Here is a 16,325-nt window from a genome sequence, read left to right on the forward strand (position 1 = left end):
GCTTACTAGATGCAAGTATAAAAATTATAATCATGTTTTTATTATATGAAAAAAATTTAATGTCAAAAATTAAAATCAAAGCTATTACGATATTGATTTATAAAGAAAATTATACTCGTTTTCTTCTTTCTTTTTATCATTTATATAATCATGATTAATAAGGACTAAAGTGAGAGTAGAGAAAATATACAATCTCTTAATGTAATATAACATCACTTGTTAAGTCCCTACGAGAGTTTGTCTATTCATATGCGAGAACAAATGGTATAGGATAAATAATTAGGAGAGTCCCTCGTATCAAAATTATCTTATAAGAAATCCTATTATAAGTAGACTTTTTTTATTTTAGTCGATGATCGTATTCAAAATCCAATTAGATTTATGATAGATCTTATCCAATTAAACATCATCACATAATCTAATATTCTCTTATTTAATCTTGGTAAGACATAAAAGAATATAAAATCAAAACAAATAAAATCAAGGGTTATTTAAAAATAATTTTTATAGATTATGAAAATTTTTAAAAAATATTTTACATATGCATATAAATTTTATAAAATAGATTTATAAATTTAATAAATATAATAATATCATATTAATTTTAATTACTAATACGAGTTATGTTTTCAATGTTATCAATGTTATGTTTTATTTTATATATCATAATACTATTAGTCATTCATGTAACCTAAATGACTCATATAATTTGTTATTATATTTTTTTTACAAAGATCATGCAATGCTCGATTGTATCTCAAATGTCAACCACCATAGCTAATTAGATTTTTTTTTTTTGAGTTTACATGTGATGCTACAACTATGAAGGTTGCCCAAACAAGATATGCCACAGCACCTGCACTATCAAAACTTGCTAGTGTTCGTCTTATTGTGTATATATGAACCTTTTATAATTAAAAATTAAGAGAGAGAAAATTTTTTTGTTAGAACAACGAGATTAAATATTTTATTTTTATAAATATAAATATCTCAAATTGAAAGCATAAAGATTGAAATACTGAAAGATAATTAATTACAAGGGATAATATGTAATTAGCCTCTCTTACATCCTACAATATGTCTAAAAATTAATTTGCATATAGAGATATTATTTCTATGACCAAAATCTTTAATAATTTCGTTACATATTATTTCTACAATGTTTTCCTTATCTGAAAACCTTCAAAAATTTCAGTATGCATATATCATAGCTAAAAACTTGATCAAGAAGTAAACTGGTAGTGACGTATGTATGGCATTCATCAAAATGATACGTGGGTGAACATTGATGAGTTCCTTCTTGAGTTCAAAGTTTCTTTTGGTTCTTGATGAAATGATACATGTAAATACATAGACTTGGTGCAGTCTATGAGCAGTGAAAAATTGATTCATTTGATGATGAAGATGGAAAGGACCAGAAAATTTGCAGAGCCAAAGGAGAATATTATTTTTGATTAATCGAGACTCTACTCATTGAATCAGCCAACATTTACAATGTTGGAGATGTAGGAAAAGCTTGTTAGGCATAAAATATATAAGGGGATATATATATTTTTTAAAATATAATTTTTACAGGAAGCAAAATGTATGAAACAGTCATCTTTTGTGCTCAAATCGAAGTGACATAAGAGACATAAAATACATTTTTTTTTACATTCAGTAAAAAAAAATTCCTTATCCAAATTATGAGTACTCGTAAATCTCTCCTCTTTCAAATTATTTTCATGTTGAATTAATAACTTCATTTGACTAAATTTGTAAGGTTATTTTTTATAAAAATTAAACTTATCATTACATCTTCTATTAGAAAGTGAAACATATCACTTACTTTGTCTCTAATGTTTCTTTTACTATCAATAAATTATACATAAAATAATATATTTTTTAAATTAAATTAAAATTTTGAATCTTTGTTTATAATTTATAACAAATTCTTCTTAGATTTTCTTCCATCCTTTTTGGCACAACTAATATTAATTAGTTCGATCTGTCTTACCTATAAACCTCTTCAGTATATACTCACATCATTATAAATGATTATTATTTATTTTGTTTTTTTAATTAAAACTTAATTATTTATAAACAAAGTTTTTATATATATTTCTTTCATATATCAATATTTTTATCTCAGTAATATAAACTTTTTATATCTATAATATTTTAATCCAATCAATTTAATTCCTACCTACAATTTGTATACATTATATAATTAAGTCTTAAAAAAAAAAGTCACTATGATGTGGTGATATATCCCTGTTGGAAATATCTGTGCAAATACAATAAATATGGTTGAGGGATCAGAGTTCAAATATGATATATAAAGGAAATTAAACGAATATATCCCTGTTGAAGGGGGTTACAATACAATTCAGAAGATATAGAGGCTTATTTGTAAATAATGTAATGTAAGATACGAAATATCGGTTAAAGAGGTGACAGCACAAATATGGCACGCTAAAGGTATCTATATGTAAAAAGCCATCCTTTCATCGTCTTCCCCCTCCGTTGCAAGCCCTAATTTGGAGAGCGTGAGAGAGAGAGATGTTCTTCCACATAACTTTGGAGCGCAACATGCAGCTCCACCCACGTCACTTCGGTCCCCACCTCCGCGACAAGCTCGTCGCCAAGCTTATGAAGGACGTCGAGGGCACCTGCAGGTATGCAAATCTTGCTGAGACTGATCGAAATATCCTTCCTTTGTGAGCTCTTCCCGAGAATTAAACCTTTGGATCTATCTATCCATCTAAACCCTGCGGTAGCGTTTGTTATAGTTGACGTTGTTGTTGTGGGGGCAGTGGGCGGCACGGGTTCGTGGTGGCCATCACGGGGGTGGAGGACATCGGGAAGGGGCTCATCCGCGAGGGCACTGGCTTCGTCACCTTCCCCGTCAAGTATCAGGCCGTGGTCTTCCGCCCGTTCAAGGGCGAGATCCTTGAGGCCGTCGTCACCATGGTCAACAAGGTATGATTCTTCCCTCCTTTTCATAAAAAAATGGACCTTTTTTATTTCCTCCTTCAATCCCATCAAGTGGTGTTGCCTATGTTGTTCGTTTATTGTAGAAAGAATATGATGCCCACTTTGTGTTTGTTTTTATGCCTGACGATGTTCTGTTTCTTTGGTGGAATTGCATGCAGATGGGTTTCTTTGCCGAAGCAGGGCCTGTCCAGATCTTCGTATCGAATCATGTGTGTGGAATTAAGAACGCCTATCAGTATAAATCATGTAGTTGTTCAGTTAATGTTCTTCAACAATGTTATGGGTTGTTACTGCCCTCGTTCTTCTTCATAGAGTTCCATGTTCCTTGTAGCCTATTGTTTTCACTTGTATTACAAATTTATTGCCATCTCAGTGCATGATTTTTTTTTTATTTTTATACATATCTGATTATTGTTTCTTTATCTTTTCCAGTTGATCCCAGATGATATGGAGTTCCAGTCTGGAGATATGCCAAATTACACAACATCTGATGGATCTGTATGTTGCCTTCAACTCTTCGCTCTATATTGTCTGTGTAAATTTTTGGAGTTATATTTTAGCATAATATAGTAGTATATCATTCTCAAATATCATTGTGATTTGTAATGTTTGATTAGTCTGATGACTGTTTTGCTTAGTCTACCAGCATTATGCCGCCAATTATATACTCAATTGTTTTTGAGATGCATATGCAATTTGTTTCCAATCAAAATGTAGAGGCTTGAAGCTACTTAATTCGTAGATAAGCTGATTACTCAAAAATGGCATCCTGGTTTGGCTTTTAGAGATTGACTAAGAGAACAGTTTGGCTATGCTCAAGAGGCGGGTGAAGACAAATTGGAAGTTTGCCTTTAAGCTCACTGGTCTATTTTTAGTTTTTCAAAGTGTGTTTAATACTCTTTGTTAGTGCACAAATATAATGATTTACGTTGTTGATTTCAATTTAGATTTCTGCAACTAGGTCGCAATCCTCCAAAGTTATGTTGGACCCATAAGTATGGGTTTCCAACTGAGAAGCATCGATCCTAGCAAGCATGTTGTACTGAATCAGCTTACTGATATGGGTCTTGTAATGGGCCAAGCTTATGCTTACATTCTTAGATATGAGTCTGGTAATTCGTCTCTAAGAGTTAATTTAAAATTGCAAGTTTTGTTGCAACAAATGATGTTATAATCAAGTAGTTCCAATCAAGTAGTTGCTTTATATACGTAAATCAAAATGTCTTCATTTTGTCACTAAGCATAGGGTCTTAACCATTTAGGGTCATCTCCTTTTTATAATGAAACAAATAAAATAATTGGGTAAGCATATATTCAAGTTCTTTTTTTGAGGCCTCAAACTACTTTTGTTCATTGCTTTATAAATTGTAGGAATCAAATTACTTTTGTCCATGTGATAATGGATGAACTTACTAGTTATTTACATGATAGATCTCCCTGGTGTTTGTTATTTGCTTATGACATTGTCTTAGTTGATGAGAGTCTATGTGGAATTAACTGTAAACTTGAACTATAGAGGCAATCGTTAGAAACTAAAGGTTTTAGATTAAGTATGACTAAGATTGAATATATGAGATGCGATTTTAGTAATTCTAGGAATAAACAGGAGAATATAGTTAAATTAGATGGACAAAAGGTTCTTATAAATAAAAGGTTTGGGTATTTTGGATCAATTATTCAACAAGATGGAGAGATCAATGAAGATATTATTTATAGAGTGAAAACAGGATGGGTAACATAGCAATGAGCGTTAGGAGTCTTGTATGATCATCGGGTATTTTTGAAATTAAAAGAAAAAAATTATAAGACAGTTGTGAGACCAACAATGCTTTATAGATTTGACTCTTGGATAGTTAAGAAACAACATATACAAAAGTTTCTGTTGTCGAGATGAAAAAGTTGAGATGAATGTATGGAGTTACTAGGAGAGATAGAAAAAGAAATACTTTTATTTGTGAACAACTATGTATCGTTTCGATATAGGACAAGATAAAAGAAAATCACTTACGATAGTATGGACATGTGCTTAGGAGACCTCTATATGCGGTAATGAAAAGAGGTAAAATGATTAATGTTAATAGTACAGAAAAAAATAGAGGATGACCTAAAAAAACTTTAATAGATTATATAAATAAAGACTTAAGTATTTTAAACTTAACTAAATATATAACTTTTTACGGATCTTAATGGTGGCAAAAGATCTATGTCGTCGAACCCAAATAGTTAGGACTTACAGCTTTGGTGTTGTTGTTGTTGTAATCAATTATTCCATGTTTGTGAGTTAGGGCCTATTTTGGATTCTTTTAATTTTCTGTCTTTTTAGGGACAAAAAGAACTGATAGATGGGGCATGGAATTTTTGGTTGTGTGTAAACATTTCTATTCTTAAAAATTACAAAGAAAATTCAGAAAAAAAACAGAATAAATACTAGGTTTGTGACAACCAAAATTGTAACTTTGATGTTCCAGGTCCTCTTTCCCATAGATAACCCCCTGTTCTTCATTCTAAGAAATGACAATCAAGTGACCACCAAACTTGTCTAGTATAAAAGTCAATATAAAAACACAAGTAAATTTTAATTTCTTTAACCTGAGAAACAGAAACATTGCAAGGGTCTGCACTGTAACTGATGATTGAAGCAAATTGGGTCTCCTGAATTTTACATGTAAATGTTACTCGGTGCTTTGCTTCTAAGTTGTTGAGACAACATTTTGCATTAGTGCAAGAAATCCTTTGTTGTTGATCTGTTCATAATTTTGACACGATGATCGAGTCATTCTAGCTGAAATGCGTCTCAGTTAAATTGCTTTCTTGTTCTGCTCTTGAGGGTAAGAAGGTACTAAAACGATAGCACAATGATTCTCTAAACTTCTATTTTGGTTTGTCATTTTGATGCATTTCAGGTCAAAATTCAGAAAGACAGCGAGGTTCGATTAAAGATTATTGGGACTCGTGTAGATGCCACAGAAATTGTATGTCTTCTTTTATATTCTACTTGTATACATTGATTTTGTTAATAGCAAATGTATCCAAAGGTTGTTATGTTCAAAATTAACAAACCATTGTTAACTTATGTGGGTGAGAAATCAAGTTAATGAAAGTTAAAAGAATAACTAGGATGATCTCCTTTTCTGGTGATAGCAGCGTAAGAACTTTCGTCAAGGGCATTATGATAAAATATTATTTTTTTTCTAATGGTTGTAACATTATCTCTATTCACTCTTGATAAGAACTTTCGACAAACTTTGGCATATTTGACTATTCCTTTCATAAACATTGCAACCAATTTTATTTTGCTTGTAACTTGCTTCAACTTGCTGTGACCTTGTGCATAAACTTTCTATGCACTGGAGTACAACGGTTTGGTATATGCATGTATCTTTGAAATTTCTATTATACAGTGTATGCTGGTGTATATATATATATAAATGTCTCCTCACTACCTTTCCTTCTTTATTAACCAATAATTATTAGTATGATTTGCTATTCTCTAATATAATCTTCTTACCTTGCAGTTTTGCATTGGCACCATAAAAGATGATTTCTTGGGTGTCATCAATGATCCTGGTGCTTCTGCTTAATCAGCCATCGTTAGGTTCCCCCACTTTTGCAACTGCTATGATGTGGTGCCACATGAATTTTTCTGTTGTTAGATTATAACTTATGTGAAAACTTGGTCCAATATGTTGCATAATTGTGGAGTTTTGCTACTTTTTGTTGGCTAGGATATCTTACATTAATTTTTGTGTATATGGAGCTTCAACCTTCCTAATTTTCCACAGTGCTGACATTTTGCAACATGAATTCACGAGTATCTAATTATTTTTTTGCTGAATTAGCAAAATGAATCCCGGACATGTCAAGTTGGAACCTGAACTGTCGGATGTATTTTTATGCAATCAAAATTATGACAGTCATATTTTGTTCCATCCTGTTCTGATTTCTTCAGTTGAGGTTTAAAGTCCTTTTTCTTTCAAAGAAAATCTCTATGATGGTTAAAAACAATCATAAAGATAATTATAATTAAGGTTATGTGGAATTTTAGCATCGATCGGAATAGATGATATACTCAAATCAACACTTTCTTACAAATCAAGCAAAGAATAATAAAGAGGGAAGAATCTGCTATGATGTATCGACTAATATGTTTTTAATTTTAAGAGCTTTTTAAGTTATAAAAAAACTCCATTTTAATTTGTTTAATGAACTTGGAAAATGTTAATTGGTTTATATTTTCCCAAGTAAATAAAATTCATTGAGCCTTATTGTTGTCTATTTATTGTATACAACAATAAATAGGATTCATTGTTGTCCTATTTATTGTGGACAACAATAAGTTATCCTGTGATTCAATCACAAACAAAGAATCATAAATCTAATCCCAAATAATCGATATTTTATGACTTTAGATATCAACGTTAAAAATAATTATATAATTGACTCAAATAATTAAAGATATTATGACTTCGTGCTATAATTCCATGTGGGGCCCGCCCTTGGTTCACACCAACCATTGCGCCACTGTTAACGCTGACAGAGTTGTGCGTTGGCCTCCCGGTCTTCCTACTGGTTGAAGTGACGGCCCCGCGCGCGGGTCCCACATCTCAGTCCCGTGCCACATCTTGACGTGAGAGAACGAGTAGGGAAAAGTCTGCAACGAAAATTCTTTTCCGTTCAAAGAGTCGTGACAGGCGCGTAAGTCTCGCGCGTAGAAAATTCAGGTGGCTTGCGGGTCCCGCAGCCTTGTCCTTTCCTCGGCTTTAAATCTGTTTCCCTCTCCCTCGCCTTCCCGAATCCCCAATTGCTCTCTCCGGTCTTCGATCGCGTCTACCTTCCGATCCCCCAGAAGTCCGAAAGGTACGCAATTCTCGTCCTAGATTTGCTCTACAGTCGTTCACATCTGCCTCACTCCCACTGCGTTCTGCCGCCGCATAATGCTTTGTATAGCTTCTCAATCGATCGACATTTTGACACTCAAGGGTAGATACCTGCTGTTTTTGATACCAAATGCTTCTCATTGGATTCTCCTTTGAAGCAATTGGGCTCTCTCTGTGTGGTTTCTGCAGTAAATCTAGAGTTCTTTCTCTGTTGAGGTAATTTGAGTTTAAATTGGGGCGGATTTGAATTTTCTTCTTTTTTGCTTCATCAGTGTCTTTTCAGCGTCTGAGTCAATCTGGATGCACTAACCGAATGCAGTTGAATTCCAAGTTCTATTTGTGCCTCCTCACGCTGAAACTACAATGCTAGCGTTAGTTTTATTTATTAGTTGATTGTCTAATCTGTCCTATCACTTTGTAGATCTCGAGGTTGGAAATTTTGATATGCCCAAGGCGGCACAAATTTCTACTTAATGATTCCCCAGATTACATATAATGTTATTCTATCTGGTGATGGGGATAGTGATGGATGTTATCGTACAAAATCTTGAACGTGTTAATGCTTTCATGTTATTCTAAATGGGAATGATGATCTGGTTTTGATCTCAAGCTGTTTCGCAAAGAAAATGGCACTTGATTGCAAATGCTTGGAGATGACTGACAAGGATTTAAAGGTCACAAGAAGGTTACTAAAGAGGAATTTGGTGAAAAATATGGTCTATGGTATTGTCAATTTTATATGCCAGCCATTTCGGCATCCTTGTGCAGCATTTTTTCCTTGATACAACTGACAGTTGTATCCGGCCATCGGATACTAATTTAGTATTAGGGAAATTGGGCTTTTATCTTTCCTTTGTGTGTGTGTGTGGATGCACATTAGGAAAGGCATTATATTATATCCAGATGTGATCTTTTGAATAAGCAACTAGCTGATGTAGAGTATGATTGATCTGTCATTCACTAATCATTAGGTCAGGCTTCTATAAGGCCAATTTGATTTACTTTTTCATGTTATTTTCATTTACTCTTGTTACTTTTATTTCAATAAATTTTATGATTATCCTGCAAGAGTCAAAAATATTTGGTCAGTTTCTTGGTAAAAATGTTAAGTCTTCTGGGATCTAAAGTAGGTTTAATAGCTCAAGCAGATCCATATGTACCGTTGGCATACGTAGGATGGGTAACTTGTTTAGTCGCGATCAATGAATATCTTTCAAATTGGAAATTGTGATGGATTGCAGCTAATAAGTTTCAGCCCTTTCATGGAAGTGCATGTTTAGGTACGATTTATGAGATATACTTTTTTCAAGAAGCTAGTACTGGAGAGGGAGATTCACCCTTGTCTTTGATCAAGGTGTTTCTGCTATTTGACTTAGGTTGTCCTGAAAGATTCTTCGGGTTGAATAGGCTTTAGATTGAAAAACTGAAATTTATGGGAACTTAGGAAGATATTCTGCAGTCAATGGAGACTTTACCCATAAGGTGTGATGAAGGATGATTTCTGATAAACAATAAGGTCCCCTCTTCTGCCAAAGGAAAATATGGATTGGTTGTAATATTGTAAAATAGCATGTTTCATGCTTTGCAAATGGTTATGTCAAGACAAAAATTTTAATGGTTTTGCTGGGCTGCGTACGATTTTGTTTCTACGAGGCTCATTTATGATGCTTATAAAATTTTGGCCATAACCATTGTGATTACGTTGTCCTGAATATGACTTATGGGCAATAAATGGAACTTACAAGAAGTGGCTGTTACCATTATTTAATGTTGTCTATCATAGACAGCATTGATATGTATTTTCTTGACTAGGATTTTAAACTAGGCTTCTGTTGTGTGTCTTACCTGTCTAGTGTTTTCAGTATCTAGTGAAGGGAGGTGCTTGTTTCTATATCACAACTTGGTATTAATAAGGATATAATCTGGATCCTGGTAAAATAAGAGGGACTTTTGAATTCCTAAGGCTGAGATGCTAAATCACTATATATGAATTTTCCATATTTTCTGAAGATTAGACAAGCTTATTAATTATATTTTCAATTAACATACTGATAATATTTTTTTATCTTCTCCACAAGCTTTAGAGTCAAATTCTTGTATAGTTTGCTCTTAGAAATGCTTTTACCAATGGCTTGAATATGAAGCCATTAATTCAATTGTCACTGCATAGGTCACTTGAGTTTTCTAATGAATTTTATGCTATTCTTTCCTGATGATGACATTGTTGGTTAAGCTCTGCTGGTTCCGGATTTTTTTATGTAAATCCATTTAGAGGTTGTTGGTACTCTGAAAATCATAGTACTTCAACATGATTAACACTTCAGTATAGTTGCCAGTAATAATTTACTATTTGTCCCCAAGAGTTTTTATTTACAGTAATATGCAAGTGAAAAAAATCCTTGTATCTATTCACAGTGTCTGTTGTGTGCAATTTTGTCAGCCATTTACTGCAGAAAAGAAAAAAAGACCAGTGTGCTCGCCATAAGAGTACCACCAACAACAGAACACAAACAAAAAGCAAAGTCTGTCATATGTGGTAAAGTTTATGATGTATTATAGAGCCAAGTTCAAGATAATACCGCATATGCAATGTAATATAATTAATTTGATATCTTTGAAAATCTCTAAAAAACATTAGTCGTCAATTATCTCATCGTCTTTTATGAACTGATTGTGGCTTGTTATGAGAATCCTTAAGTTTTGGCAATTTGTCAAATATAAGTAAGGCACAGCTTCTCTTAGGAGAAGAGCTCAATAATCTTGCTATTAGAGTAAAAAACAAAGAATGCTGTTTTTTTTTATTAAAGTTCACAAAATACTATAAGCGGAAGAAAGGATATGCTATGGACGAGATCAACCGTTGATATGACAATATAGGAGATTTGACCTTTGGATAGCAATCCAATAGATAACTTCTGCTATTTGTATATGGTTGTGGTCTTTGATCGAGGATGAAATATCCATTGACATGCATAAGTGTACAGAACCTGTTCTAGGGTAAAGACCAACTTGAAGGTGAGTGTTGTATGCATTTTCGAAGTTCTTATTTATTCAGCTGACATGTAGATGCCTCTGTCCAAACCAAGAAATCATAATTTTGTGTTGGGTCCAACCCATATGTGCTTGGACCCGGATAACTGGATTTTTGAGCCCAAATCAATAATTAAAAAGAGAAAAAAAAAATCAATAATTGGATTTTTGCCAGCAGCGAACGCTGGCAGCGCATAGGGAGAGAAAAGAACATAAAAGAAAGAGGAGAGAGATAATTAGAATTTTAAGTTTTTATGTTTGACGATTAATGGTCAAACTTTGTTAGTTTTGATCCAAATTATACGTAGAGAATTTTTATAGTAAGCTCTACAATCTTAATGGTGCTGATTTACAGTTTATCCTTTTTGAGGTACTTTTCTACTAATACTTACTTGATGAGATTTATTTTTTTTTTTTTGACGATATGTTATTGTTGAGTCAAGATATATGGTTTTGATGTTATTATAATACTTTTATTTTAAAAAAAAATTATTATGAATATATTATTATTATTAGTGACAGTGAAAGTTTGAAGTAGATTATGGTCTTGTGATTTTTTTCATATTGAGTTTTTCATATTAAAATTTGATCTCACTTTGTGATTGATTCATTGTTCTACTGTTTATGTTGTTTTGGTTAATATGTGTTTTTGATATCAAGTTGGTATTTTGACGAGGAACCAATTTTGATATAGGGAAAAAGAAATATTTCGCTATAACATATTTTTTCTAACATTTTTTATAGTAATCCAATAGATAATTTTATATTTGTATATTATTGTGGTCCTTCATCGAGGATGAAATATCCATATCGATGTCTCTAGTATTCAAGGACTCTCCAAACCAACAAGTCATAATTTTGAAGCATTATTATGATTTATCATTTAGAATAGTCAAATGTGGTCACTCTATGCACATCTCTAGTTACTCTGTCTAAAATTTATCAACTGCTCTAAAACTAGGACAGTTCTGCCATCAAAATTTATTTTATATGGGGATGTTTCTGTCATAATCATGCCGCATTATATGTGAACTTGTAGCTGTACTTTGCATAGTGTCACATCTGGTAAACTGTAGAAGTACAAATGGGACGTGGAGTGAGCAGTGGAGGGGGTCAGAGTTCTTTGGGCGACTTGTTTGGTGGCAGTGAAGCTTTTAAACTGCTTCTGATGATGTTGCACCAGTTCAAAAGCCCGCTCCTCCACCCCCAATCGACAAAGAGATTCCCGCTGGTATCCAAAGCAGTCAAGCAAAAAACTGCTATCTGGCAGATGGACAGAACTGTGGCAATTTTATCACTGTATGATATCACTGGCTCAACTAGTTTTAATTTTCAATAGAAATAGATGCGTTAAAGGGGTAATGCATTCTACAAATATAACTTCACATCTACAATTGAAATTGTTGGATAAAGTCTTAATCTGGTAGTTTTTTAGATAAACAGAGTTGCCTAAGGTATGCAGAATCGCTTTGGTTAACATGCAACCAAAAGAACAGTTTTTCTCCTATTCAACATTGATTGCCTTCGCATAATTGAACTCTTTCCTCTATCTCTGCTCGTTGATTGCTCTTGTTATTGCCTCGATATTAACCAGAAGTTCATGTTTTGTAACTTTTAGTGTATGAAGTTTGATGTAACACCAGCAATTTCTCAACCCAAAACTTTTGTCTAACACCAGCAATAGGGAAACTCTGATGTTAAGTTGAATATCTAACCATTAAATTATGTTGATTCTCATATCAGGCTCGAATTACCTAAATCTGATATAAATTCTGATTGATTTGCTTCTAAGGTGGGAATGATACCAATTTTCATTGTTTTATGATCTGGTATATATTTTTTTAGTCTGTTACCGTTGGATAACATGCAGTTCTGGCAAGGTTGATATGCATTCATTATGTTTGTTTTATATGAATTGTAATGCAAATGTTTTATTCTTCTTAAATTCAAAATAGTCCTTTGTACAGGACTAATTGTGTATTCTTCTGTGATTCACATGCTTTGAAATAAAAGGTGCATGTTGCTTATGGTGGTGCTTCTTCCCTTGCTATTTTTTTAATAGGTTAATTGTGGGCTAATTATATATTATCCCTTGTAATTAATTATTTTTAATATTTTGATCCTTATACTTTTAAGTTAAATTAAGATTTTTATATTTACAAAAGTGAAATATTTAATTTGGTTGCTCTAATATATATATATATTTTTTAATCATGAAAAATTATTTTTTTAATCTTATATTGGGATATCGATGTTTTCCTTTCGTAAGTATAGAGATCTCAATGAAATAATAATTAATTACATGGGATAATATGTAATGTTTAGTAATCGATGTGATTAATTATCGATTACTCTTCTAATTAGTTACTTTTAATATTTTAATCTTTATACTTTAAAAAGTTACGTTAAGATTTTTATATTTATGAAAATAAAATGTTTAATCTTGTTATTTTAATAATTTTTTATTTTTAAATTTATATAATTATTTTTTAATCTTTATAGAATCTTAATACTTTAGATCTTAATATAATTTTTGAAAGCATATGGATTGAAATATTAAAGATGATTAATCATAAGAGATAATCAATATTTAGCCGGTAACTAATGTTATTTTCGAATGTTTTTTTTACAACAGTGAGATTTGAAAATATTGCATATGGCATCTATCAGCGAGACTACATGGTAATATCATACTAAAAATATTGAAATTATGTGGAAACGTAAGATATTGCCAATGGAGAAACTTTACTTGCATGGTAATATCATACTAAAAGTCATTAAATCTTGTGTTTGCTAATCGTTGTCAAGGATTTGTTCATCCTAAAACATATCACACGTTACTTGGACCGAGGGGTGGTGTCACATTTGACACATCTGATGGGCGGGACCCACACGCATTAGGGCTAAAAGACGGCAGCAGCAGCTTTCAGGGGGCGTCTTAAACCACGTAAAACAACATTTTCCATGCAGAGCGGCATGCATGCACCGGTACGTGGGTGGTGAGAGTGCTTTAATGGTAGTGCAGCAGCTGCAGCGGCAGCAGCAGCAGCAGCAGCAGCAGCGCGGGGGGAACCCTAAAAGGAGACGGAGAGTCCATTATTCCACATGCATGCTGAGAGGACAGGAGTAATTGAATTGGAGAGGTTGTTGTGCGTGTTGTCTACTCTTTCTTTTGCTCCATCCATCTTTTAATAGCCTGCGTATCCACCATCTTCATGTGGGAGGAGTAAGGTTACTACTGTGTTCAGTCAGTCTGGTAGCGTCTCATAAATTCAATAAAACACATGAATAAATCAAAACAGATTTATTTCTGTTTGTGATGATGGTGTCGAGTTAAATGAGAACAAGAAAACATATCAGTGATCAAGGAACAGTAAACGCAGGACTAGCTTCCACCGAGCATTCATTTCACATCCAGCTAGCCAGCACTACAACGTGCATGGACATAAATTTCCCTGAGAAAACCTGCAAAAGATGGCACCCAAACTCATATTCTCTACACAGGAGTGATGTCCTCCAGCCTTGACCAGCCTCCGAGCATGACAACACACTCCGCTTCAGCATCGTCCTTCTCGCTTTCCTCCGTCCCTCAGCACCTGCGACTGAGTTGAATGGTCATGGTGTTCCATCAAATCATTCGTTCGACAACCAGACACGCCCAGCAGCCACGGCTGCAGCCAAGGACGGTGGGAGAGACAGAAACCGCCTCGAAGACCATCACCGCAGCGAGGAAGACCAGCACCCGGTTCACTCCATGTACAATGCGCATGTGTTGAATGGTCCTTGGCCTTCAGAGATTGATAGCAACTCCAGACCCGATAACGTCAGTGCTTAGGTTGCACGGCTCAAACATGCGCCAGGTGGGTTCTGACAACTGCACCAGGTCGGGCACTGCGGGGGAGGGGAGAGTTGATGGCTGGAGGGACAAGAGGAGACGGGCTTTGTGCGTTCATGGAGTTCACATGCTGCATGAGAACAAGGGGAAGATGGTTGTAGGCTTGCAGAGCACCAAGGAGAGATGCAGTAGCTCTAGGGTTTCTACAGGATGCAGGTATCTGCCAAGCATCTCGGTGCATGGCTGGCCTCAAAACCTGAAGCAGATTTTTGTTGTAGGTCTCTAGAATGCCTGAGATGGGGGATCGGGTGAAGCATCAAGTTCAGCTTCCTGTTCCTTGGGATCATGCTATTAAAGGCTTCGGCTTTGCGAGCATATGTGCTAAGAGCATGACAGGCATACATGTCCTCACATTTGTTGGCACGCCTAATGATGTTCTTATTCATAGGCCTTCCCTTTCACTCACGATGCTTCATGATTGTGCCCTTTTTAATGTTCGATTCATTTACCAACAGATTCATCACCCATACACATCAAAGGACATATATACTCCATCACTGTGATGATAGATAGTGACTATCATTTCATTTGGAAACCATTTTTTTTTTGTTTGAATTTTCACGATGAGAAATCATATGCATCACATCCATTGATGAGTAGTGAAACATAATTATTATTATTTACTAAACTGCATTGTTCAAAAAATACAACTATAATAGCTCTACCAATTGTCTTTGTTGTTCAGAATGATACATACTATTGATATCCACTTTAATTGATTAATATGAGTTGGCTGATACAAGCATTTCAAACCTAAATTTTCTACTGAAAACACACACAGATGTGAATATTATTTGAAAAATGATTAAAAGTTTATTTCGAGTTTATCTTCGTTCCAAGGAAATGCCAAGAATAATGGGGCGGCCCCGCCACGTGCGTGGGGCCGCAGGCGGTGGGGATCGAATCCCGACCGTGCGATCCGGTGGTCCCCGCAGGCTCCGAGCCGTCAATCTGAGGTGGTACGGCCTCGGGGAGCGGAACGATGACAGGCGGCGCCCGCGACCGCCACCTGCCACGCCGCCAGGCCCGGCCGCACGTGGCGTATCCCGTGACGCCTCCCCCGTCGCGCCACGTGTGCTGTCCCGCTCGGTTCCTCGAATCATTGCCCGCCGCTCCCATTTATTGCCGGGCCCCACTGCGCCCCCGCTCCCTCGTACGCTTCCCTCCGACGCCACTCTCTATGCGTACACAAATCTTCTCCGTTCATTTTAAATAATCAACGGTCGATAAAGAATCGTACGTGCGTCGCATATACTATTATATGCGGACAGTTGTTTCGACCGGACGTTTCCTGAGTTACCGTCTCCTCGGGGATTGCATTAACGGTGCCAGTTTATCGAAATGACGAAATTACCCTCCGAGGGTAAGGGTTGATGTGTAATTTAATGTTACCCATGGCGAAGGGAAGGAGTGGCTGTAACGCTTAACCACTGATCGGGTTAAAAGGTTAACCATGGGAACCCAACCCCGGTTCACAACCCGCGAGAACCACTATATAACCGCCAGTCCCCGCTCTTCTTCCCTCGCCCCTTCCCCTGGCTTCGCTT

General features: G+C 35.0%; 1 protein-coding gene across 2 annotated transcripts; it reads left to right on the plus strand.

The window, feature by feature from the left end:
- Positions 1–2,447: 2,447 nt before the first annotated feature.
- On the plus strand, positions 2,448–6,776 carry LOC135656936 (DNA-directed RNA polymerase II subunit RPB7). 2 transcript variants are annotated; one of them, XM_065175898.1, is made up of 6 exons: positions 2,448–2,657; positions 2,796–2,961; positions 3,135–3,233; positions 3,409–3,474; positions 5,880–5,948; positions 6,492–6,776. In XM_065175898.1, exons 1-6 carry the CDS (start codon positions 2,542–2,544, stop codon positions 6,555–6,557), a joined length of 582 nt encoding a protein of 193 aa, XP_065031970.1. In that variant the 5' UTR covers positions 2,448–2,541; the 3' UTR covers positions 6,558–6,776. The 2 variants fall into 2 exon arrangements, with proteins under 2 accessions (XP_065031970.1, XP_065031977.1); XM_065175905.1 differs by having other exon boundaries at positions 2,450–2,657; positions 3,135–3,185.
- Positions 6,777–16,325: the final 9,549 nt, after the last annotated feature.

This window comes from Musa acuminata, chromosome BXJ1-4, assembly GCF_036884655.1.
Source record: "Musa acuminata AAA Group cultivar baxijiao chromosome BXJ1-4, Cavendish_Baxijiao_AAA, whole genome shotgun sequence".
Taxonomy (NCBI): Eukaryota; Viridiplantae; Streptophyta; class Magnoliopsida; order Zingiberales; family Musaceae; genus Musa; species Musa acuminata.

What these genes read in the sequence shown, in the direction of transcription:
- LOC135656936 (XM_065175898.1), top strand. Translation starts at nt 2,542, where the DNA reads ATGTTCTTCCACATAACTTTGGAGCGCAACATGCAGCTCCACCCACGT. An exon ending in TCGTCACCATGGTCAACAAG is followed by an intron (nt 2,962 to 3,134) that starts GTATGATTCTTC and finishes AATTGCATGCAG; the next exon opens with ATGGGTTTCTTTGCCGAAGC. An exon ending in GTGTAGATGCCACAGAAATT is followed by an intron (nt 5,949 to 6,491) that starts GTATGTCTTCTT and finishes CTTACCTTGCAG; the next exon opens with TTTTGCATTGGCACCATAAA.